Below are 24022 nucleotides of genomic sequence, written 5' to 3' on the forward strand. Positions count from 1 at the left end.
CATCAGCTGGAGATGCCTCACAGCATCGCCCAGGCTGCCCCTCTCCCCATCAGCAGCTTTTCCAACTTGAGTGTCCCACCTCTTCCCCTCGCCTTGTGACTCTGCCTGTGAGACCAAAGAACTGTGCTGGTATCCACCCCAAGCTCTGGCATATGACTGCAAGGACTATCCCTACTGCAACCAGGAAGAGTTTGCTGCCTTGTGAACATCTAGATCCAGCAGCTTGGCTGGGTGGGACATAGCAGGTGACACAGTAGTCTGAACAAGTTCTTAAAAATAACCTTCAGGCAAGCCTGCTGCCTTCTGTTTCTCTGAATCTGCATGCACCTGAAGGCCCCCTCCTCCCATCCATTCTTGTGTAGACCCAGAAAATGTTACTCCTTTGCCACCCTCTCCTACGCCCCCTCCTAGACCTGCCCGTATCACTTATCAACAGTAGATCACTACTCAGGGCATATCAGCTCTCACAAGGAGTGCTGAGAAAGGTGCACAGCTGTTGGGGTGAGAAAACTTTCTTCAGAGACACGCATGAGCTTTCTCACCAAAGAAGCAAAAACTTTGTGGAGGGGGGATGGGGTGGTGGGGCATGAGTGGACAGGCAGATGGGCAAGGAAGCTGGGGTTTAAGAGCTCACAAACTCTTGGATCTGTGAGGGGTGCTTTCCACTATGGGAACCAGACATGACATGACAGAATTATAGAATGACAGGGTGGTTTGGGTTGGAAAAGACCTTCAAGATAATCTAATTACAAGCCCCCTGCCATGGGCAGGGAGGGACACGTTCCAGTAGATCAGCTTGCTCAAAGTCTGGCCTTGAATACTGCCAGGGGTGGGGCAGCCACAGTGTCTTTGGGCAACCTGTGCCAGTGCCTCACCACCCTCACAGTGAACAATTTCTCCCTCATATCTAATCTAACCCTGACTTCCTTCATTTTAAAGCCATCCCCCTTTGTCCTATCACTACATGCCCTTGTGAAAAGTCCCTGTAGTCTCCTGTTAGGTACTGGAACGGACTACACAATCTTCATGGAGCCTTCTCTTCTCCAGGCTAACAACCCCAATTCCCTCAACTTGTCTTCATAGGACAGATGCTCCAGCCCTCTGATTATCTTCATCATTGTCATCTTGGATGTGCTCCAACAGGTCCATGTCCTTCATATATTGGGGGTCCCAGACCTAGATGCAGCACTCCAGATGGAGTCTCACCAGAGAGGAGTAGAGGGGCAGGATCACCTCCCTCGACCTGCTGGCCACGTTTCTTTTGATGCAGCCCAGGACACAAGCATCTCTCTGTGCTGCGATGCGCACCTCTCATGCCTGCACAGGTCCCTCTGGATGTCTGACACGCGTGGGGTTAGCACGGAGAGGCTCCAGTGCCACTGGGCAGCACAGTGAGAAGGGCAGGAGCGCGGTGAGAAGGGCAGGAGCCCGGTGAGAAGGGCAGGAGCGCGGCCGCGATCCCCGGCTGGCCGCTGGCGGCCGGTGTCCGATCCCCCTCTGCAGGACGCGCCGCGCAGCGCCCGCATCCCCGCGTCCCCCTCTTCCCCGCGACCCCGCCCCGCATCCCCGCGTCCCCCGCATCCCCGCGTCCCCCGCATCTCCGCATCCCCGCGTCCCCCGCATCCCCGCCCCGCATCCCCCGCGCCGCTCGGCGCCACCCCCGCGCTGCCCCTCCCGCCCCGCTGCGTGTCCCTGCAGGTGTCCCGTGTTCCCGAGGGCAGGGCAGCGCCGGGATGGGCTCTCGCGTCCCTTCCGCCCGCAGCTCCGCAGCCGCTCCGGCTCCAGAGCACCGCGGGGAGCCGCGGCGGGGCACTGCCTCCCCGGGCACCGTTTGCCAGCCGAGGCATCCGTATTCCCGTGCCCCGCGGCCCTGTTTGTCATGGAGAGAAGGCTGCTGTGCTGCAGCCCAGGCACGTGTCCTTGGCCGGCTGCATTGACGCACTGGGTATGCGCGTGTGTCCGTGTGTGCATGACGTGCTGAGTGTGAGATCTGCGTGAGCCGGCTGCGTGGTGTGTGGCGTTCGCATAGTTTATGCTTGGGAAGGCAAAGAACAGCAATTTTTCATGAGCAAATATTTGCATATTTTCCACTCGTTCGAGCAGATAAAGCATTTCAATTCTCTGTCGGATCCTCAGAGCATCTTCTTTTTAAAGGTGTTTCCCCTTTTTGTATTCCCCTTGTCTTTTCTCTAGAGACTACTCCATTACAACAGTGCTTCCTGCCCCCTCCACACACCCCCTTGTTCCACAGCCCTGTACAACAGCAGAAAGCAGAACATGGCCTGGACAGTTTTGCTGTTGCCTGATCTGAGCTGCTGTGATTCCCTGCTGATGACAAATACAGCGGCTCCCTAACAACAGCTTCAAATGACATTATGCGTGGGCTGTGTTGGTAACAGCCTGGAAACACACCCTCGGCTCTCCACACTGGAGCTCCTCTGCCATCACAATTCACCACCCTTCCAGTTTTCCTCCCGAAGATCCACTGCAGGGCAGAAAGGTCACACTGAGTGGGTCAGCAGCTGCTCCAGACCAGTGTGTTTGTGTGTGTGGGTGTGTGTGTGTGTGTGTGGGTGTGTGCAGGGCCCTTGGCAAGGTGCAGCTGCCCTCTCCCAGCCTGAGCCTGTGTGCATTAAGGTGGATGTGCCATGCTCTTGGCATTCATGCTTAGGCTGAGCGGTACACACAGGTCTGGGTGCGTGGGCACCTGTGTGGGTGGCCCCGTAAGGTCTCATGCACACACAATTATGTGCTTGGATCTGTGCATGGCATGAATATGTCTGTGTGTTTATACACATCCACATCCACACACACACATGCACACACACATGCAGTCATGCAATAAACACCCATTTGCATGCATGCATGCACAGCACACACAAATGCCTCTCTGTCTGCCCTTGTTCCCTCTGACGTGTGTGCACAAACTCTGTGACAGAATGGGTTCCCCGTATCTCTATCACCCCATCTGTAATCACACATTTGCTGGGAAGAGGATTGCACAATGCTGCTGAAATCATTGCAGCCCTTTCTAGTCTTGCAGCTCTGATCACTACGTGACAAGAATGAAACCTTTTGTGCAGCACGGGGCTTGATGGAGCCCTTATCTCTGTGTCTCTGCACCCAGAATAGAAAAGCTCTTTTCCATAGCTGACTGGAGCAAATCCCCCCTGAACACATCCAGACTTTCATTTAGCCACTGCACATGGTCCCCATGGCCTCTGGGTTGCCCAGAGTTGACCACAGCATTGTTAAGGAGAGGGATCACAAGGGCAGTCAGATTAATGCCATTACCACAGACAACTCTGGGGATTCACCAACAGGGAGATAGTGCTGAGGAAAGAGCAGGGGTCAGGAGGCAGTGGCCTTCTGATCATCATTCCAAATGCCTGTTCCTATGAAAACCAGCCTTTAAATCAGTGGTGATAGTTTGAAGAATTTTGTGGCATTTGTTTTCTTCTCATGAATTTTGGACAAGCAATACCTTTTCCTTCCCCTCCCCCAGTCTTATTTTCTGTTCATCTTCATTTTTTATTTCCCCAATTTGTCACTGCAAAACAGGATACAGCCTAGGGGGGTGAAGAAAACACAAGACAGAAAAATGTGATGCTTGTGTCTCTTTTCTTTTAAACCCCTATTTAATGTAAAGGTCTCAATTTTTTTTTTTTTTTTTTTTTTTTTTTTTTGGCAGATCCCTCTGGAACACATTTTGTTTGCCCCAGCAGGCTGCCCTGCAGAGCTGCCTTGGTGGGAGCTCAGATTCCATGTGTCAAAATGATGTCTCCTTGGCACACTTGCTTGGTGCTGGCTTTGCAGTGCTTGGGCTCTTAAGGAATGTTGGTATTTTAAGAAGCCAACCAGTCGAAGGAGTTTCTTGAATGGTGATTTGCAGCAGATGGAGCTGCAAAGGCGTTGTGAAATGAAGTCTCAGCTCAGTTTGGTGGTGAAGGAGACTGTCTCTGTTAAGTGTGTTGACAGCTGTGGAACTCCCCTCATCTCCCCATGGCAGCTGGATTGCCACTCCATGGATAAGGAAACCCATCCTCTATCTGCCCCCCATCGTCCTGAGCTGCTTCCTGCAAGGTCCTTGATCACAGTCACCTGCCTTCTTCAGTGCCTGCTCATCAACCACGAGCAGTGCTACAAGCTCCTCAGATATTACAATCTCTGCTCTGTCCTGCAGGGATTGCTCTGCCCGGTGAGTCCAGCATTCACCTGGCTCTGCTCTCCTCAGCAAGAGGAGCAACACAGACCGGAGTCTGAAGTGCTGTGTTGTCCATCTATCTGACCATTTGGTAGCCAGCCCTTTTAATCTTTCCACCAGTTGTTGGCCCTTATAGAGGCAGTCCATCCTTATTCTGCCAGGATTTCTTGGTTGTGTTTCATCGAGTGGTTGTTGCGGGAGCTCCCTAAGAAACTAAAATAGAGGCTTTTTTTAGTCCAACAAACTTTATCCCATGCCCATGAATAGTTTGGCTGCTTTTCTGACTGGGGCCCACAGTGTGGGAAGCTGATGCCTTGACTGAAGGAAAAAAAGATGTAAAGACATAGCAGAAGATAGAAACTGGCTACCAAGCTCTTTCCTTTCCCCATGAGCTGAGCCTGCACTCCTGGGTGTCTGACTGCCCTTGCTCAGGGAAGCGCTGTAAGGGCAGCTGAGCAGCTCCTGAGTGGTCTGGCTGGCAGCTCAGCTCCCGAGGCTGAGCCTCCAGGCATGGACAGCTTGGCACCAGTGTCTCAGGAAGAGACACTTAAAGAGGAAACATGAGGATGTAGGATTTCAGGGGGACAATCTTTGTCGTGGCGGTGATGGCAGTACCAGTGGCTGAGAGCACAGCTGAATGTGTTTTGGTTGGTTGTGTCTGCAGTCCCTGCCTACCCTTCCTCTGCTCTCTAACCTGGCTAGGAGATGTCTGTTCACCTGACACCCTGTGACAGTCCTTTTCCAAATTCGGGTGTCCTGCACCGCAGTTCTGAGGCCTGCCAGGCCGTCTTGTCTTCTCCATGACCTTTGTGTGACCTTGACTCTTGCTTCCTCATAAAGTGGTTCTGTTCCCGTGATCCTTAGCTGCTGCAGCTTGTCCTGCTTCCCAGTCCAGGACTTTTGGCTTCTGTCCCAGCACATCCAACCCCAAGCCACCCCCTCCCTTCTCTTACCTTTTCTCAAGTGACCCGTGAGACATCTTTCCATTACCCAGCCAGCTCCCATAATTGACCCTCACAAGTCACCTCCTGCAACATCTTCTAACCTCAGGAGGCATGTTTCCTTCTGGTGGGTCCCTCCTTCCCATTTCTCAAAACTGTTTGTAGAGAAAACTGCGCAAAGGGCTGTGGTATGAGGGTCATTTCAGTGGCTGTAACTTAGCAATAGCATTCACAGAGAAGTTAAAAGTGTGGGGACAGTCATTTTAGCAGAGCTGCAGGAATGAAGCCAAAGTAGAGAGGGAGATCTTCATCCCACACACCCTTGTACAGTGCTGCTCCTCTAGCCTGCACACTCAATGGGCCCATCCACAACTTCCTTCCAACAACCAGGGTGCAGGAGCAAGCACTCATCCAACTGCACAGCAGCACACTTTGCTCTCCAACTCTTATCCAAGCACTCACACCTGCACTTAAACATCCTGCAATTACATAAACACACTCCCTCTTCTGTGTTAGTACACTTACACACATGCACACCCCCTTAGGTACCCCTGCACACATGTGCACCCCCCAGCAATGAGCATCAGTGCCCAAGACTGGCACCAGCCTCCCACCAGCCTCGGTCACCGATCCTCTTCAGTCATCCCCATACATGTACAGTCCAGGGAACAAAGTTTTGCCTACAACTACCTTTGTGCACATGCAGACACATCATTTGCTCACCATTCTGGGCCAAATACTCTACCACTTCCTACAGGATAAATTGGTTCCTAGTATTGCCCAGACTCTTTACAACCACAGCTCTCACACACTGGAGATCCCCTGACCTCTGTCTGCTTCCTGCCCCCATCCTGTACTGAGAGCTGCCTTCACCTTCTGTATCAGCCAAACATGACTCCATACAGAGACCGACTCAACTCAGAGACATTGTGTATTCTCAGGAGAGCCAAATCTATATCATCCCCTCCCCTAAACACATAGAATGGTTTTGCCCACCTGGCCTTCTAAGTCCAAAGGCTTTTTCTTTATTTATAGTAAAGCTTAAGGAGAAGAGAAAAAAAGAAATGCTGCCTCCAACTCGTCTCATTGTCTTCTTCTCTACACTTGTTACTCCTCCCACCAGGGTGCAGAGGCACCAGGAGAACCCTGAGGAATGCGAGGTGCAGGAAAGAAATGTTCCAATTTTTTTCTCCTGGGTAAGTTTTGTCATCCTGCCCAGAATCCATAAGAGCTCTGAAAAGAAAGAGGAGGTTTTGAGCAGTCAGTGGTCTCCAGCCATGACCAGCACAGGCAGGAAATCTGTCCCCAAGCCTTTTTGAAGAACTAGAGAGGGGCCAGCCTTGCATGCAGCTGGCTGGTATGTCTTTGCTGCAGACATTTCTCCTTCCTGTTCATCTTTTAAGGTAGACCACTTCTCATGTTTATAAGTCAAGGCACTGGCTTGCCTACATGTGGTATATGCCATCTGGGGACTTCCTCGAGGTGCCACCATGAGATGGCAGCCTCTGCCCTCCAAAGCTGGATCATCTAAGGGCAGATCATCGCTCTAGGTCTGACCTTGCTTCTCTGTACTCTCAGTGCCCATCACCTCTTCAGCTGTCCCTAAATGCAGTCTGTTCTTTACCTGGTGTTGCCAGATGAAAAATACGATGCTTATTCTTCAAAAGCCACCGGCCTATGGCACTGCACAATGTTTATTCTGTAGGAAGAAAAACTCGAAAGTAACCAGCCCAGTTGTGCCAACTTTCACCAGTTCACCAGGCAGTCAGGTATGACTTATGTGGTTGGGGTCACCAACCACAAGGGACCACCAAGAGACCCCCAGGACAGAAGAACACATGTGTAAAGGAGAGGGAAAATACATCAATGGTTTTGGGGAAATTAATATTATATGTATGTTTATACTGGGAAAATCAATGAGCATGTATGTAAAATACAGTACATAAATGGGAGCTTTTTCGGTACTCAGCATGCATGATATTTTGAAGGAGATATCCCCTCATGCATCCAGCCAAATAAAGAATGCCTGCTTCTTAATGCTACATTAGTGTTAAGGAGGTTTTATTTTTTTACCAATTTCTGGTAACACTGGTACCACACAAATCTCAGGTGTCTCTTCCAAAGCCAAGAACAATGCCTTGATTATTCCACAAGATCATGGTGCCCTATTCATTTTTAAGCCTACTCTTGGACTTTATTATTCCCTTGTATCATCTCCCATTGCCTTTGAAAGCAGAGAAGGTGAAGGGGATCCCAAGTCCCGATGTCTCTTTCCCCTGCACCACCCCTTTCCTCATAAACAACTGACATGCAACTTGTTGCTCTTTTCGCATCCCACAGGCTCCTCAGGGAGTGGTTTTTGCTCATTGCTTTTTCCTTCTCCACTGCTTAGAGAGCGCTCCTGCCTGTCATTTCCATTCCTGGTGATCTTGCTGATCTCACCCTCTTCCCTTTCGTCATCAATCTTCTCCGGGGGGCACGCTGGCACCTCCTGGCTCTGGACTCGGCGGGACGGCCTGAAGATGGCCCTGCGGAAGCCCTGCTTGAAGCGGTAGGAGAGGAAGCCGTAGATGATGGGATTGGCGCAGCTGTTGGCGTACGGCAGCACCACCACAAGGAAGTAGACTCCAAAGAGGGATGGCTCCTCTGGCAGCGGGCAGACAACATTGATTATGTTGAGGACGTAGAAGGGAAGCCAGCAAAGGACAAAGACAGCCACCACAGTCACCACCATGCGGGTCACTCTGCGCTCTGAAAGCTTGTGCTTGGAGGACAGAGCCCTCACCCGCCGGCCAGAGGAGCGAACCTTCACAACAATCAGGAGATAGCAGAGACAAATCACCAGCAGTGGTCCAAAGAAGCCCAGGGTAGCAGTGTAGACGATGAAGCCAGCTCTCCACACCGAGGCAGGCTCTGGCCACTGGATGTGGCATGTACTCATCCCTAAAGGGACATCTGAGAAGACAACCACGGGCAGCACCACTATGGAAGACAGCACCCACACGGTCACACTCACGGCCTTGGCCACCCGTGCTGTCCTCCATTTGGAGGACTTCCCGGGGTGCACCACAGCCAGGTAGCGGTCAACACTCATCACCGTCAGGCAGAAGATGCTGGTGAACTGGTTGATGGCATCCACAGCCATCACCAGGCGGCACATGAAAGAACCAAATGGCCAGTAGGACAGGGCATTTTGTGCAGCCAGGAAGGGCAGGCCCAGCATGAAGAGCTCATCAGCCAGGGCCAGGTTCAAGATGTACACGTTGGTCACTGACTCGCTCACAGAGTGCCGCAGGACCACATAAATGACCAGGGAATTCCCAGCCAACCCCACCACACAGACAATGAGGTAGACCACGGGGATGAGGACACCACTGACAACTATACCAGGGCTGACAGTGGAGGAGCTGTTGGGGATAGTGAAGCCTGCCCAGCTACTGGAGGCATTCCCTTCCTCCAACACTACCGGCGTGGGGAGGCTAAAAGCAGAAGTGTCCATAGCAGAGGCAGGGAAGAGGGCAGGGGGCAGTGTCCTTGCAGGATCAGTTAGCAATCTGGAGCTGAAGGGAAGAGAAAAAAACCATTGATACTGGGGATATGACAGCTGAACAAGCCACAGGTAAAATCATCACGTTAACTGTGTGTTAGGTATGGGCAGGCATGGGAAATCAAGGGGAGTTTGTGGATGCTAGCAGATGCTGGAAAATCTAGGACAATATCAAACCCATCTAGTCCTGCAAGGCACAGCGGACATGGAGGGACAAACAGGGCTCAATGTGGGCCTCTCCTCTAGCGAAAGATCCTCTGGGGAAAGAACAACAGACTAGCACAAGGACAGGGAAAGTTTTCATTTTCTGCTAATGGATCCAATACTGAGGACATAGTCACCAGGGGCCTGGTCCTCATTTATAAGTGGCAGGTGCTTTAAAAGCAAAAGAGGGAAAAGTATCCAGTGACAAAGTGCCTTTCCAACTCTGACTTTCCCATTCTCTGAGTATTTATTCTTCTGCTTGCTGAAGCTCTTTTTGGACTGGTCAGGTTATTGTTAGCCCCACAGGAGAAGGAAAAGCACTTTCAATCCAAGCAGAGAGGCTTAGCTCAGCACCTGAGCTGAAGGGCAGCTGGTTTGTGTTTTGCCACTTTGAGAGTAAAGGAGAGATAATTTTGGGTACACCAAGAGCAATCAGTCCAGATCCCTCTTGTCTCTTTTTCTCCTGTTCTTCCTGCCATTCTCTCCCTCTCCTTCTGCATGCTGCAACACACATCTAATGGCAGAGGCTTTGCCTGCCCCACCTGTTTGCAACACCAAAGCGGTGTCCCAGCCTTCCTAAGCAGAGGAGCCTGACTGCTCCACGAGGGTTTGGCATGGAAACAGCACTCGGCTCACTCAGTGACAGCCTTGAGCAAACAAGCTCTCCATTCACCACCAGCTCGCTGCTGACACTGAAGAGGAGCTGCAGGGAGAGAATGGATGTGCCTTTTGTCAGGGCTCCATATGTGAAATACAGAGCCCAGCACATGCTGTGGACCAGAGACACCCTGGAAACCTAATGCAAAGGAGATTGTGATTCTTTCAGGATTACTCCAGCTCTGGAAAAATTTTCTGGAGGTGTGGACTGACAGGGTTATCCCCCTGAATTAGGTCCTTGGAAGAGCAGACGACTTGGTGGAAGTGAATGGGAACCCTCAGGCTCACCTTTTCACACCTCAACAAATCTTAGGGCTCTGAAGCTCCTTTTCTATTGAAATTAAAACCGGGGATGTCAAAGGAAAGGACTCCCAAACTTAACTACTTTCAGGAGGCCAGAGATGCTCCAAAGACTTTTCTTGCAGATGTGATTTTCTGTAGCAGCACAGCTTTCTTAACAAATATCTATTATTACAGTGCTTGGGGGTTTTTTATTGGTTGGGGTTTTGTTATTTGTTTGTTTGTTTATTTTGTGGGTGCCATTCCAAGTTCTGAAAACCCTAGGGGAGACCTGAGCTTTAGATGGATTCCTTGGATATCAGACAGGCAAACCCATCAGACTCCACAGATGTATTAAATTTTACACTGAAGGAACCTCATCTGAGAGGTCCCATAAAACCACAGTTGAGCAGCTATGTCTTAAGGCCATTTCTACAGGCTATTATATGAATGTTTCCTGCTTTAGAGCATTTGAGCTTTCAAGGACTGGGATTGTTTAGATTTTTTAAATTTTCAGGTGCCTTGGGCTGTGACACACTGTCCTGACAGAAGCCCATCCCACGGGGTTCTGCAGCACTGGGTTGTCCCACACATCATGAGTGGCTGCAATGAATAAGCTGAATAGGGAGTGATTTGAAACTCTGAGTTCAAGGATGTTTCCTCTGATATTTTTTCCAATGCTGTTCCAGTGACACAAATCACTTGTTGGAGAAAAGAGAAGGGCAATGGCTGCTCTAGGGACAAAGATTCCTACAAAAGGTGGCAGAAGAGTATGTTCATAAAAGGATGACTCTCTAAAAGATGAAGACATAGATAGGAATCCCTTTGCATGTTCCTCCTGTATGCAAAGGAATTTAAAGAAGAAAAAGGCCAAACATTTGGAGCCTTACAAATACCAAATATGGATGGAGATACTCCTGGTTGAGCTTGCAAAGCATTTGTGTCTGGGGCCCAGACCTCAAAGCCAGCTGTTCAGAGTGTTTAACAACACAGTAAATCCAGCTTCAGGGTACCTTCAGAAGCCCTATCAAAAATGCTAAGGCATGCAACAAAAAGCATCTATTTCCTATAAACTCATTTTCCTGCTCAGGCAACTGCAGGGGAGAAACTTGATCTTTAAGCAGGTGCAGTCTGTTACTGCCATTCTAACTTTGTCAAGTACCATGGACCAGCTCAAATGCCACACATTTTGGCTCATGTGGCAGAAAAAACACTGGGCACCTGTGCTTCATCTAGTTTGGGTCCACTCTGCTGGTTGCTTTGGCAGCAAATGCATAGGTAGGAGTTAGTGAGGAACACAGGACTCAGACTGACAGTGTGTTGGCATGCACTTGGATTTGTTCCTGTGTGGACAGCACCTGTTGCAAGAGGCTTGGGATCCTCTAACAGGTGCTACCGGAATATGCCTGGTTCATGCAGCTGGAGAGCAGGAGGAAGGCAGAGAGGTAGGAGGAGATGGGAAATTGGCACTGCTTCTTTCCTTAGGGGGGGAAATAGAAATATATATATATATATATATATATACACATATATTTATATCTATTTTTGTACATATTTCTGAACTGAATGAGAGGAGGAGGTGAATGCTGAAAGCTGAGCCTAGTCCTGGTAACAAACCATGAATAGCAGCTGGGAGGGACAACACAGCCCAATAACCTGCACCACCCTCTCTTGACCCCCTCCCCTCCTGTCCCCCCTGTTTCCCACGGCCCTGCTCCAGCTCAGGGCTCTCCCGTCTCACCTCGGGGTTGAGCTGTCTCGTAAGGACCAGGCTGGACCGGCAGAGTTGGAGGGTCGGGAGCGGGGGCTGGTCGGCAGGTTTTCTTCTCTGGAACTGCGGACTTAACTTCTGCATGGACTCATGCCCGCGGGAGACATCCGGGAAGAGCGGGCAGAGCCGCCGGGTACTTACACGTCGTCGGGATGCACATTTTCCTCCGCTTCCCCGGGAGAATCCGTGCCATGCTTTTCCCCTTCCTCTTTCTTAAAGGCGGCAGAGCAAAGCGCTCCCGGAGGGAGCGAGCCCCGCCGGGCGCTACCGGAGGAGCGAGTGCCGGTGTCCGGACTCGCCCATGGCCCGCCGTGCCCGGCCGGGAGGGGCGCGGGGGCGGGCGCGATGCGCGGCCCCGCAGCCCCACGGCCCCGTGTCTGTGCCCCGCGGGGCGCGGGCAGAGGGAGCGCAGCGCCGGCACCGGGGGACGGGGACCGGGAGCCAATGGGCGCCAGGCACGGGAACACCGGCAGGAGAAGGAGGAGAAGCAGGGGATGGAAGACAGGGCAGGAGAACAAAGATGAGCGGGGGGAGATAGCGGGATGGAGAATAAAAGCGGGAGAGGGAGGCGCAAGGAGATGGGCAGAGGGATGAGGGGAGCGCAGAAGAGGGGAGGATGAAGGAACGAGGAGCGCGGTAAAAGAAGATGAGGACAGTGGAGGGAAGAGGGAGAGGATGAAAAGAGGGATTCAGAGAGCAGCTATGTGGGGGGAGAGCGGCATGCAGGAGGGGGAGACCCGGCTCGGCTCTCCTAGGGGCAGCCAGGAGACGGGCCCCTGTTCCAAGGGTCTTGCAGGCAGGACTGGTGCTGCTCGGAGCTGCAGGGACACAACACCCTTCTGTCTGGCAGGGTGCTCAAAAATTGCGGAGGATGTTAAGCACACAAACCCTTCTCCCTTCTGTTCTGCCCTGTGAGCACCTCCAGATGGATGGAGATGAGGACAGACGGGCAGATAGGGGATTGTCTCTTTCAACTTTTTCCCTTTCCCTGGCTCCATACATGATCTCTTGTCTTTTGCACCTTCATTGGGAAAATATTTCAGTTTAACAGCCACAAACTTTCCTACCAAATTTAATCTCTGCTGGAAGGCATAGACCCAGAAGAAATGTATCTAAGAAAGAAATTAATCTTTGTGAGAGCAGTTGTCCCATGAAGGATTTTCCATCCCATTCCCTGCACAAAGGGCTTCCCTGTCATTCTCACCGCCTTTCCTTCCCTGCAACCAACATCAGTGACTCCTTGTGCTGTGCATCACCCAGTTCTTGACATCTGGCGCTGCTATTGTGAGCATTTGAGCCCCTAGGGTAAATTCCAGCTTTAACAAAAGAAGACAGTATCTCTTCGGGCAAACATAGCCAGGGTCTGGCATCCAAACCTACTTGGGCAACTTTATATGCAGCCAGTGCTGCTCAAAAGTGAGCTGATGAAGGCACTGCAGGACTTCAAAGCTGTCAGGCCTCTTTAGGCCAGACCTTGGCCACAATGCTGTTTGGAGACACAGAAGAGAGAGGAATCCTCATTGGGAAAGGAATGGCATGGGTAGCACCCAGAGGTTTTTTTACCATGGCAGGGGAGGTGTCTGTAGCACGATGCAGAAGCCCCCAAGCTCCTTTGTTAGAAGAAACAGCCATGAAACAGCAGATTTCTACACAGTCCTGCTAACCTTGCATAAGCACAGTCATAGCATCACAAATTCCAGGTCTCCAGATCACTCCCTCAGTGTTCTGAGTCGTGTCCCATTCTCTGCCTCAGCTGCAGTGGGGGGCTGTGCAAAGTGTTTAAATTGTTTTGGGAGGAGAGCTCAGCCTGTGAACCTCCACAGGTCGGCAGATAGATTAATTTTGTTTCACACACATCGTATGCATTGCTGTATGTTGTAGGGGATGGGGCAGACTGAAAAGGTAAAAGCCAAGGCTTGAAAACTGGAGAGAAGTAACAAACCACTGGAAATATATTGCCTTGAGTCATGCTTAGGATGCTTAAAGGAGGTTAGATACCATTTTCAAGTACTTTGTGTCCCTTGCCCTTTGACAGGTACATGCCCATACCAGAGGCTTAATTTTTACTCTTCTGGACTTTGGATGGGGGCCTGGGCAATTCATCCAGCAGCCCATGTGCAGTGCAGGTATTTGTGGAACTCCCTGCCACAGGGGTTGCTCTGAACTTTATCAGTAGGTGATGTCTCACATTACTGAATTATCTGCCTCATTCAGACCTGACTGTGAATTGGAACTGCAGAAATCTCCCTGGCAGCAGAGTACCTCAGGAGCTTCACTGTGCCTGGCTGCACCTGGCATCACCAATGCACCTCCTCAGTGCAGGAAGCAGCCTCTGAATCTCAGAAGTGTTGCTGCATCCAGGAGCAGTAGTCTGGCTCAACTCCATAGTTTCTCTGAGCCCTCCTAGGACTGCAGGATTTTGCAGTGCCAATCATCACACCCTGAGCCCTCCCCTCTCCTGCAAGTAGTGGCAGTAGCAGCCACCCTGTGACACTTACTGTGAAGTCCCTGCAATGCATCAGGAAAGCAGGTGCTCACAGCTGCCAGATCCATAGTACCGCTGGGACCACTCTCTTCAGCTTAATTTTAGTGTCTTGGAGGCAATTTGTCTGGACTGGTGACTCATTCCTCCCTCTTTAATTTTTTCCCTGCCCTCCCCCTTCCTATTCTCACTCTGCCTGTGTCTGGCGGTGTGAGAGAGTGCCAGAGCTTAGAAGGATTAATGCAGCAATGTTTTGGTGAAAAGATGTCCCCGGCAACCTGCGGGGGCAGTCCCCACGGAGAGGAGCTTACATCCAGGTGTCCCCTCCCAAAGCCTGCATCCCATCCTCTGTGTGGCACAGAGGGGAGACAACTTTTCCTTCCAACACATGGAGACTGAGAAGAGGAAAGGCAAAAGGAATGTGGGGGGCTCAGCTGCAGCAACTTAGCAATCATCCTACAGCCACTGGGGCCCCCCAGGCTTCCTGGGGGCTGCCTGTCACTGCCAAAGGAGGGGCACAGCTGGGCGCTGCCTCCAGCCCAGCCCCACACTGCTCACGGCTTCAGGGCTGTGTCCCCCTGAGGTGCAACACACCACGGACATGACAAGAATGTACAGTCTGTTTATTATGACTTATTCACTACATTGTAACCTCAGGGGCCCGGAAGGAAGGGAAGGGGCAGCTGGGCAGGCGAGGCAAGAGCGGGGATGTTGTGTGGGCAGATAAACCAGTGCTACAGACCCACCGCAGTCTTTCAAGCCGCAGAAGGAAAAAGCAATGACTGCCGCAAGGTGCTGAGCTCTGGGCTGCTGGAGCCATCACTCTCCTGTGTGCTGTGCAGTGCCTGGCATCAGGATGAGACCGGGATCTATAGCCAAAAACATGACAGACCTCATAATACCAGCTTAACTATTTTCCTGCTCTCCTTCCCTCTGCTCTGGTGATGGTGGGAGTATGAAGGGACAGGGTCCAGACTAGCAGGCTCTCACTCTTCTCTCTCATCAGGCTCTGACCAGCTCTGACTCTTGTCCCAAGCCTCTTTGCTCCCTCTGCTGCCCGGTACTGAAGTAGAGGCAGGTAGGGACAACATGAGGAATAAAGGACTCCTGTAGGAGAAGCTGCCACTTGCCAATGAACAACACAAAAAACCCCTTGAGGTGAGCAGGGCTTGGTAAGAGGAAGGGCCACAGGCAAGTGCCATGAATAATCAACTACTTTTCTCTTTTCCTTTTTTTTTTTTTCTACAGGCAAAGGCTATGGCCTCATAGGTCTCAGGCAGGTCATGCCCAGGGCAGCCTGGATGTAGTTCCCTCTGCAGCAGAAGCTGACAGACAGTTCTTCTCTGTAAGGGCACATGTGGAAAATCCTAGGCTGCCCCACTTCAAGAGATGGGAACCAACTTGCGCACAGTCAAGCAGAAAGGAGAGGGAAGCTGATCCTAGGTGCATCATACCATGTCCTGTCCTTTCCCCAAGCAGGATCAGCTGTCTCCCTCTCTCTCTTTGAAGGTGACCCATTCCAACAGCCTCACCAGGAACAGAGGGGCCCCGACAATCTGGGTTCAGGAGCAGGAAAGCCCCACTGGTGTCACTCCCAGGGATCCCTGTCAGACTTACTTGCTTAGAGGAGGCTGCACGCCCGTTTCTTTGTCCGGGTGGGCTGCGGGCACAAGACTGCTCGGATGGCCTCGTCAAACACCGTCTTGAGGCCTCGCTGCGTCAGAGCCGAGCACTCGAGGTATTTCACAGAGTCTGTCGGGAGGAAAGCAGGTGTTGCAGTGGGGAGGAAAGGAGCTGCGGTAGGCAGTGGGGATACCACTCCTTATGCTACTCCTTATGCTAGAAAGCACGGCACCTGGTTCTTCCCCAAGCTGAATAAACACATCTCAGGTGATCAAAGACATTACACATTGTCAGGACACATTTCACTCACTCAGACAGTCTTGACTTCAGGACAAAGCTTGCCAGTTGCACTAGACCTAGGTTTGCCTATTGGTTACCCGTGTAGCCAGAGCAGTGCCATTGTGTGTGTCTGACCATGTCATCCTGGCCAGACACTCTCTCTGCTGAGCTCCTTCTTGAAAACTCCCTCAAGCTGTGTTTCTCACTCTCTCTCCTACTTCTGTGTGCCACATCTGAGAAGAGCTGGATGGTGGGGTGAGACACCCATACCTGGGATTGCACGTATAAGCCCCAGCAGACAGAAGCAGAGACAGGAAACTGCAGTTGCAACTCTTCCTGGGAGAGGTTAAAAGCCTCTCTTCTGCCTCTCCGGATATGGAGGAGTGGCCTCTGCCCACAGTGCAGCTGTGGCTTGCACAGAAAAAATACTGTCCCAGATAGAAGTAAGCAGAGTAAAAGGGGAGGAGAATGTGAAAATGTGTAGTTGTGTGTGTATGTGGAGGATGGTGGCCAGAGAGAGGCAGAAAACAGAGGGCTGAGGGGTTGAGTCTTCCTCAAGGAGCAGATCTCCTTCCTAAGTCTCCTGAAGTGTGTTTTGTCCCATGACCTGGATGTGTCTCTGTGTCCCTTGGAGATTCCACTGTGCAATACCACTACAAAAACCTTGTTAAACTGAGGTGAAGCCCTTCTCCTCTGCCTCTCTCCTCTCAGTAGGTCCAAAAGGATTCCCAAACACATACCTATTTCCTTGGCCAGAGCAAGACCCTGAGGATATGTTATGGGGGATAGCTTCTTCTCCTTCAGCTTCTCAATGGTGTCCTTGTCATCACGGAGATCCAGCTTTGTGCCCACGAGGATGATGGGAGTGCTTGGGCAGTGGTGCCGCACCTCGGGGAACCACTAGCAACAGAGCAAAATGTCAAAGGGGTGAGAAGAGGTGACATGTGTGGGCATGCACATGGGAAAACACAGAGGCACTCCTGAAAAAAATGTCAGCAAGGTAGCTAACAGCCTGTCCTTTCTCACATCCACTGTCGGGCACTATAGCCTGGCCCAGGCCAACTCCTGTTGCTGGGTCCTCAGACAAAATCCCTGACAGGGAGCTCAAATTTTGTTATGCAAAAGCACCAGTAGTTCTTAGCCCTTGGCCCTCCCACCCAGGGAAGAACCTTAAAGTGGTAGGAAGGACATACTCTTGTTCTCTGTTCACCAATCTCTCCCTTCTTTCCTTACTTCCCATCTAAAAGCTGTGGGTACCTGCTCCTGTACCCTATGGACCAGTCCTGTGTGTCTGTGCTTTGACAGTCTTGGCTGAAAGATGCCACCAGAATATAAGTCTGTGATCTGACAGCACAATAGCCCAGCAAGATGAATACTAGCCCATCAGCAGAGTTGGCTGCCTTCTTTAAATGAACCAGGAAATGCATTTGAAGGAGGTTTCTGACTAACAGAAAGGAGATATGACCTCTTGAATCTAGATGTCCTACTGGTAGTCTCCACCCATAATCACTGTTCTTGCAAGACCACCACCACCATCACCTCCCTCAGCCCCTGGTGGACCAGGAGAGGGTCTCACCTTAGCACGGACGTTTTCATAAGATGCTGGGCTGACAAGGGAGAAGCAGATCAGGAAGACATCCTGTAGGCATACAACCATGGAGCAGAGTTAGGATGGGAGCATGGGATGGCATGATGAAGCAGGAAGGAGGGGGAGGGGAGGGAAGGTCTGTGTGGGCAGCACCCTCCCTCTGCAGCAGAGGGTTGTGCTTGGGAAAACTCTCTATGATATAAAAGTCCTGACTGCTGCTTCTTGCCTCCAGTGGAGAGAAGGATCTCTGCTGCCCTGAGTCATGGTAACCATAGCCACCATTATCAGAAGAGCCAAATGGTCAACTCTGAGGACGGGGTTTTTGCGGTTGGCACACTCATCCTCATGGGAAATGGCCTGGCAGCTTCCTGCTCATTTCTCACGGAACACCAGAGAGCTTTCAGGCCAAAGTAATTTTGCCTACAGTTGAGACAGACCTAGTTTCAGCCTAAAAAGTATACACCCCCAGGACTCAGAGGAGGCAGTTTTAGCTCTCTAGGTATGTGATTCTCCTGGGCATGGTTGAATTCAGACTTTCATTAAAACCAGAGTAAACCAAACAAAACCAAAACCATACAAGCTCATCAAGGTTATATCTATTTCATTCAGCTTCACCTAGCTGGAAAAGTGGTGCCAGCCTATCCATTTCCATACTTCTACAGCCAACAGAAATAAAAACCTTGGAGAAACATTCCTCCACCTATCCTTGAGATATGTTCCAGGGTGGATGCAAGCATGCTGTTGAGAAACAGACCTGCTTGCACTCACTGCAGGCAAAACCACTTTATACCACGTCTGATTTTTAGGTGGCTGAACCTAGCCAAAACAAATAATTTCTAATAAATTCCTAACCTTTTACTGCAGTGGCAACCTTCAGACTAATGTCTGATGCAGCAAGGTCTTTCTGAGCTTGCCAAAAGACTGCTTGAAACAACATCCTCCAGAGAAGATGATCCTCAAACCCTGAAATCACTCTGTCAGTGTGGTGAAAAACTGGTAAACACAGTATCTGAGGCATGCATTTGTTCTGCTAGAGGCACCAGCAGATCAAACACATGCCCACAAATCATATCTCTTTTAAAAGGCAGAAGTCAAGAGAGTGGGGCTCACAGAAATGTGACAAGTTCCTGCCTCAGCTCTTAAATTCCATGAAGCACCTTAACTTTACAAAGGCAAGTTTTTTTCCAGGGCTGTGTAAGGCATCTGCCTCACACAAAGTCAGTGTCGGCTCGGCTCAAGAGTGTCTTTGAATGTCTTGTTTTCTTGCTCAGTTACGGGAGTTTAGATAAATATCCTTAAGGTATCTTTCAACTTTCGGTTTCAAGGCAGTTGTATATCAAAAGAGATATTCTCATAAAAGGGCAGAGACAGGCAGTAACAACCCTGTCACTGTTCCATGGCACATGTTGAGTTTTGCAGTGAGGGATGGAGATGCAGCTGAGGGAGGAAGAGAGGAGGGGCATGGAGTGTGACCCACCGTCTGCGGGTAAGAGAGCGGCCTCAGCCTGTCATAATCCTCTTGTCCAGCAGTATCCCACAGTCCCAGATTTACAGGCTTGCTGTCAACCATCACGTTGGCAGAATAGTTATCAAATCTGAAATTCAGAGACAGGCCATGGCTCAAACAGGAGAAGAGGGAGCCCTTCCAGTAGTGTAGATGGGGTTCACTATGTGCACCCAGGAGCAAAGGCTGGTGATTCCTCTTCTCAGCTCATCTGGGTGATGCTGGTTAACCTCCCCTTTATGGAATTCCCACTCATCAACCTCCTCCCCATCATTCAGCTGTCCTGGACAGGTGCCTGGCTGCAGCTACACCTTTGATACCTTGCATGCAAGTTCACAAATTGTTTTCCCATTTTTTCCCCCAATATCCTTCCCACAACTGTGCTTGCTCTAGAGCCAAGCCCCTGTCTTTCTTCTGTGTTCTAAAACCTAGTTTTATTCTTAGAAGTGAGGAAGAATCCATGTCTCTGTAGTTTGCAGCACTCCTCAACAGCCCTGCTGGAACTGAGAACAATGTGCCCCATCACTCTTTGACAACTGAGCTTGAAATATTTTAGAAGAACTGTCAGGATTGCACGCTTAGGAGTAAAGTCTCGGTAGGAAAAAAAAAAAAAAGAACAATAAAGCAACAGAGAAGTTCCTGCCCTCATCCTTGAAAATTTTATTTCCTGGTCCTTCTGGTACTTTTTTTCCCAGATTAAGGGAAACCAGTGATAGGGAGGAACCAACACAAACGTCTTCTGAATGTGTTCATGGCAGCTGCATGTTAGAAGGGACATGATTTAGTAGAGGGCTCAGCAGGGCTTGGCTAGTGGTTGGGCAGAGGTCTTTTCCAACCAATTATGTGATTCTGCTCCATGCAGAATCTATGACTGCTTCAATGACAGCAAGAGCTTTTGACAGGGAAGGAGGTGGTGTCCCATGTCCATCCACCTGCCTTCTCTTGGGTCTGGCCCAGTTGTTGTAGCCCAGTGCCTATTTGTTTTGGCCAGCAGGATCCCATCTGCTACTTGTAAACTTAGCAAGCACATAGACCTTGAGTTGGCTGGAATCTCCCAAATATCCCATTTATACCAGGGTTTTATAAGGTTGCTTCTTGTGAAAGGTAACAGATCCAAAGTTAAAGAGAACTTCACTGGGTTTCCTCTGCTTGGCATGGAGATTGTGACCCATGGAGTGCACAACAAGGGGTCACTGAGCCCCTTCACATCCTGCTTTTCATGCCTCCCACCCACTCCAGGACCTGTTTATGAATTACTCACACAGTGGGGATGTATTCTCCTGGGAAGGCATTGGTAGTATAGCTGATAAGGAGACAGGTTTTTCCCACAGCCCTGGAAGAGAAAGAAAACAGTGGCAAGAATTCCTGGCAGAGCAGGCAGTCTTGCTAGGGTGAGATGGAGATGGGGCAATGCTTCCACACCTCTAACCTAGCCCTATCCAGAGACCCCTGGAAGGAAAAACACATTCACAGGGCCAGACACTGCACAACCAAAGTTGGAAACCTGGCAGGAAGAAAGACAGGATGTCCTCCAGAAATGTTTGTTGTCTTTGAGCATGAAGTCTTGTTTTTACGGTCTAGTACAGAGATGGCTCAGGTAAAACACATCCACTCTGAGATGGAGGTGGGAGCCCATTTTGCAGTGCATGCAGAGTGCTGTAGGCTCACAGCCAGGACAGGTGCATTGGCTTGGTGTGCCACGACAAAGCTGCCATGCCAGCTCCGGCACTTGAGTACAGGCACTCCTGCCTGCTTTTCAGCTGCTGTGGCCAGGGACTGGAAGCAACTTTTACTGACTTATACAATCTTTCCCATCTACAGTAAGCTGCAGCAACACCTGCACAGAGAGCTGTAAGGAGCCAGAAAGGTGCCTGCCCCCATGGCTGCTGGAGGCTGCTGGTGGTGTTTCTGAGCTAGAAGCTGGTGCTTCCTCTCCCCTCAGCCTCCTCCACAGCCTGCTGCAGGAGGGTGGAGTGCAAGGTAGCAGCACAGTCCAGACAGCTGAAAGCATTGGTGGGATAAGGAGCAATAAAGCTGTCATGTGGGGAAAGGTGTTGTGGACAAGCTGAAGCCTATGGTGAGGGAAATAAGTGCAGAGAATCAGAAGAAAATAAAGCAGCCGAGACAGGTGTTGGAAAGAAAAGCCTTCTCCTGCTGGGATGCAGGAGATGTTTCTCAGGTTTGTGTGGCCTAGGAAAGTTGGCCCTGTTTCAGTTACAGGACACACGAAATGGAGGCGGTGACAGCAACCTGCCTCAACCAGCACAGCCCAGGAGGAGGGAAAGGTCTTTCCTGGGCAAAGGTTGGAATTCTGCTGCTGGGGACTCTCAGACCATCTCAGCTGTACCCGCCAAGTCCCCAGCCACAGGGCTGCAGTTCTGCCTTGTTGTGTGTCCTTGACAGGCACCCTGGTCACAAGGCACCTGCCTCTGTCGCTGGACTGTGGGGCAGCTGAGGAGGAAGCTGAGCTTCTCGGCATGCTCTGACATTTGTTTCTTCCTCCTGCCAACCCCCTTTCTTAGATTCTCCTCTCTCAGTCCCTGCTCTTTCCCCAGGTGCCTTGCTTGCTTCTTATCACGGAGTTATCAGGGGAGGTGAAGCTCAATAGGAAATGCCCCAGGAGATCTGTGAGCCTGCGAGTGGATTGGTCATGGGCGAGGGGGAGGTTCTGAACTGGTGTGGTTGAACAGAGAGCTGCGCAGAGGGTCAGCGAAGGGGTGAAGGTTACAACACACAGGTGAGGTCAGTGGCATCTGCAGCCTCCTGTGATTGAACCCAGGGCATGTTAAGAGGTCATATGGGGAGGTTAAGAGGGGATATGGGGCGAGAACAGCTATGGGACAACATGTGAGTTGAGTGGTAGGAGAAGGTCCGTGGTTGTTAGGGTTGAGCCAAGAGGGTGACATTGCTGGCATGGCCAGGAGGGAGGTGAGGGGTGGTGAACCAAGAGCTCAGAGCAATGGGGGCTGTGTTGCAAGATGGTGAGAGGTTTACAGAGGTGCAGTGTACAGAGAAGCAAAATGACGAGGCAGAAGACATTTAAGAGGAATTGAGGCCCTAGGGGTTGAGAGCAGGACTGATACTGATATTGATAACACAGGACATGTGGTGGGGTTAACCATGATGTGAGGGGATGATGCCTTGAGGGAAGGCTACAGAGTTGGTGCTATGTGTGAGGGGCAAACTGGGGGTGGGGAGCTGGGTAACAGATAAATGCCCAGTGGAGTTGTTAATCCAGCTCCAGTTTAAAGCCTTCAGGGACCTTTCTTAGAGGTTACTGTTTTTATTTGGGGTTCTGTCTTTCCTCATCCCCTCTCCCCGCCCCCTTGGCCCAGGCCCTGAGAACATGTCTGACATGTACGGGTATGTGTGCGGACATCTTCTTTCCCAGGCGAGCTCTAAAGGAGGAAGTGACTGTGGGGAGCAGCACTGCTCTAAATGTCTCTTCATTTGTTACCTTACAGCTGCCCCAGATAACTCTGGCCAGCTTCTAGGTGGAAAGGAATTATGCTATTCTGTTCCAAGCACAGACTCTCCTCCTTCCTTCCCTTACATTTACTCATTCAACAGAGCAAGAAGATGCTCTCTCCACTGTATCCTTCCTGCCCTAGGCAGTGATGACTGCTTAACTCACTGATGGCTTGGATCAGGCCATTTCCAGGCATCAGGGGACATGGGCAGAGAAGCCACCATATTGTGAAGGCAAGGTTTTGTTAGCTCCCACTCCCAAGGGGGCCTATACTTGTGCCTGTCTCAGTGGAAAGAGCTTTTTCTCCTTGTGCCCACAGAGGACCCTTGCCAGCAGTCTCCAGCACACCCCAGTACAGGGCTAACCTGCTGAGAAAAGCTGAATATAGAGGCCCTGATAGACATCTTGCCAGGACCAGAGTGCCATGCTCTCTCCCAGTCATTCCCAGTGAGCACACGTCTTTCAAGGAGCCATTCACCTGCAGGAGAGCACTTGCACCTAATGGGTTTTAAATCGAACTCCTGCCTACAAGTTGAATCTGGCAGGAACACCATCACCTCCTGTGCATGGGACAGATCTGCATCACTTCCCATGGATGCAGATGGAAATGCAGATGCATGATCAGCGTTTCCGTGCAGATGCCCTTCGAAATGCCCTCTTCCACACTCTCCCAAGAGGAATGTCCCTTGCCCCGGGGAAGGAGGAGCACAGGTCAGAAGCAAAGCGGGGCAAGTTGCACCAAGCATCCACCCTTCTCCGTGGCCCGGTCAGAGCCTGTCCCGCCCGCGCCCCCAGCAAGCCCGTAGGGTACGTACCCGTCTCCCACCACCACACACTTGATGGCTTGCATGGCTCCGGACCCGTGGCGAGGACGGTGCCCCAGGCAAAGGGCAGTCAGGCCAAGGCAAACAGCGGGGAGGGATGGGCAAATGTGGGTATCAACAGCAGGTTGCAAGGAGGGAGGAAGTGGAAGAGGGAACTTCTCTCGACGATCACCCTCCGGTCCCTCCGCCCCTCCACCGCAGCGGCAGTGCTGGGGCAGAGGCCGTTGGCTGAAGGCGGAGCGGGCGTGACTCCTCGGTCGGGATGACGGCTGCTGGAATAATATCTCTCGTTCTCCCTGCCTGTCTCACCCACTCCCTTCCACCTCATCCCAATAAACAGCACGGGGCACCAAACTGCTTTTCCAGGGGAGCTGAACAAGGGTTGGAAGCGGGGTGAGATTGTGGAAGGGTGGGTTTTCTCCTCTCTCCTTTATCATCCAAGCTTTGGAGGAGGTGTTAGCAAGGAAGGGAATCTGAAGTGGGACTACTAGGGTGATGAGGGGTAATGAAGGTTTTTCAGGTCTTCCCAGCGCCCCTAAGTGTCAAGGGTGAAACATCACAAGGAACAATACTGCGAAGGCTGAACAAGGAAGTCATGCAGCCTCTAGAAAGCAGCTGCGACCCAATGGCTGCTCTGCTCCTCCTCGGCT

General features: G+C 51.1%; 2 protein-coding genes across 2 annotated transcripts; both read right to left on the reverse strand.

Moving 5' to 3' along the window:
- Positions 1-7248: 7248 nt before the first annotated feature.
- Positions 7249-9069, reverse strand: SSTR3 (somatostatin receptor 3). The gene has a single exon (XM_041481553.1). It carries the CDS (start codon positions 8642-8644, stop codon positions 7439-7441), a length of 1206 nt encoding a protein of 401 aa, XP_041337487.1. The 5' UTR covers positions 8645-9069; the 3' UTR covers positions 7249-7438.
- Positions 9070-14687: 5618 nt separating this feature from the next.
- On the reverse strand, positions 14688-23561 carry RAC2 (Rac family small GTPase 2). Its single transcript, XM_041481486.1, has 7 exons — positions 23364-23561; positions 20341-20412; positions 19053-19170; positions 17564-17626; positions 16728-16887; positions 15703-15837; positions 14688-14954 (listed from the first exon to the last, which is right to left on the reverse strand). The coding sequence occupies exons 1-6, from the start codon at positions 23396-23398 to the stop codon at positions 15707-15709; spliced, it is 579 nt and encodes a 192-aa protein (XP_041337420.1). The 5' UTR covers positions 23399-23561; the 3' UTR covers positions 14688-14954; positions 15703-15706.
- Between the last annotated feature and the right edge of the window lie 461 nt (positions 23562-24022).

This window comes from Pyrgilauda ruficollis, unplaced genomic scaffold, assembly GCF_017590135.1.
Source record: "Pyrgilauda ruficollis isolate IOZ18807 unplaced genomic scaffold, ASM1759013v1 scaffold56, whole genome shotgun sequence".
NCBI lineage: Eukaryota > Metazoa > Chordata > Aves > Passeriformes > Passeridae > Pyrgilauda > Pyrgilauda ruficollis.

What these genes read in the sequence shown, in the direction of transcription:
- SSTR3 (XM_041481553.1), bottom strand. Translation starts at nt 8,644, where the DNA reads ATGGACACTTCTGCTTTTAGCCTCCCCACGCCGGTAGTGTTGGAGGAA.
- RAC2 (XM_041481486.1), bottom strand. Translation starts at nt 23,398, where the DNA reads ATGCAAGCCATCAAGTGTGTGGTGGTGGGAGACGG. An exon ending in GGAGAATACATCCCCACTGT is followed by an intron (nt 19,171 to 20,340) that starts GTGAGTAATTCA and finishes TCTGAATTTCAG; the next exon opens with ATTTGATAACTATTCTGCCA. An exon ending in CGCTCTCTTACCCGCAGACG is followed by an intron (nt 17,627 to 19,052) that starts GTGGGTCACACT and finishes GTATGCCTACAG; the next exon opens with GATGTCTTCCTGATCTGCTT.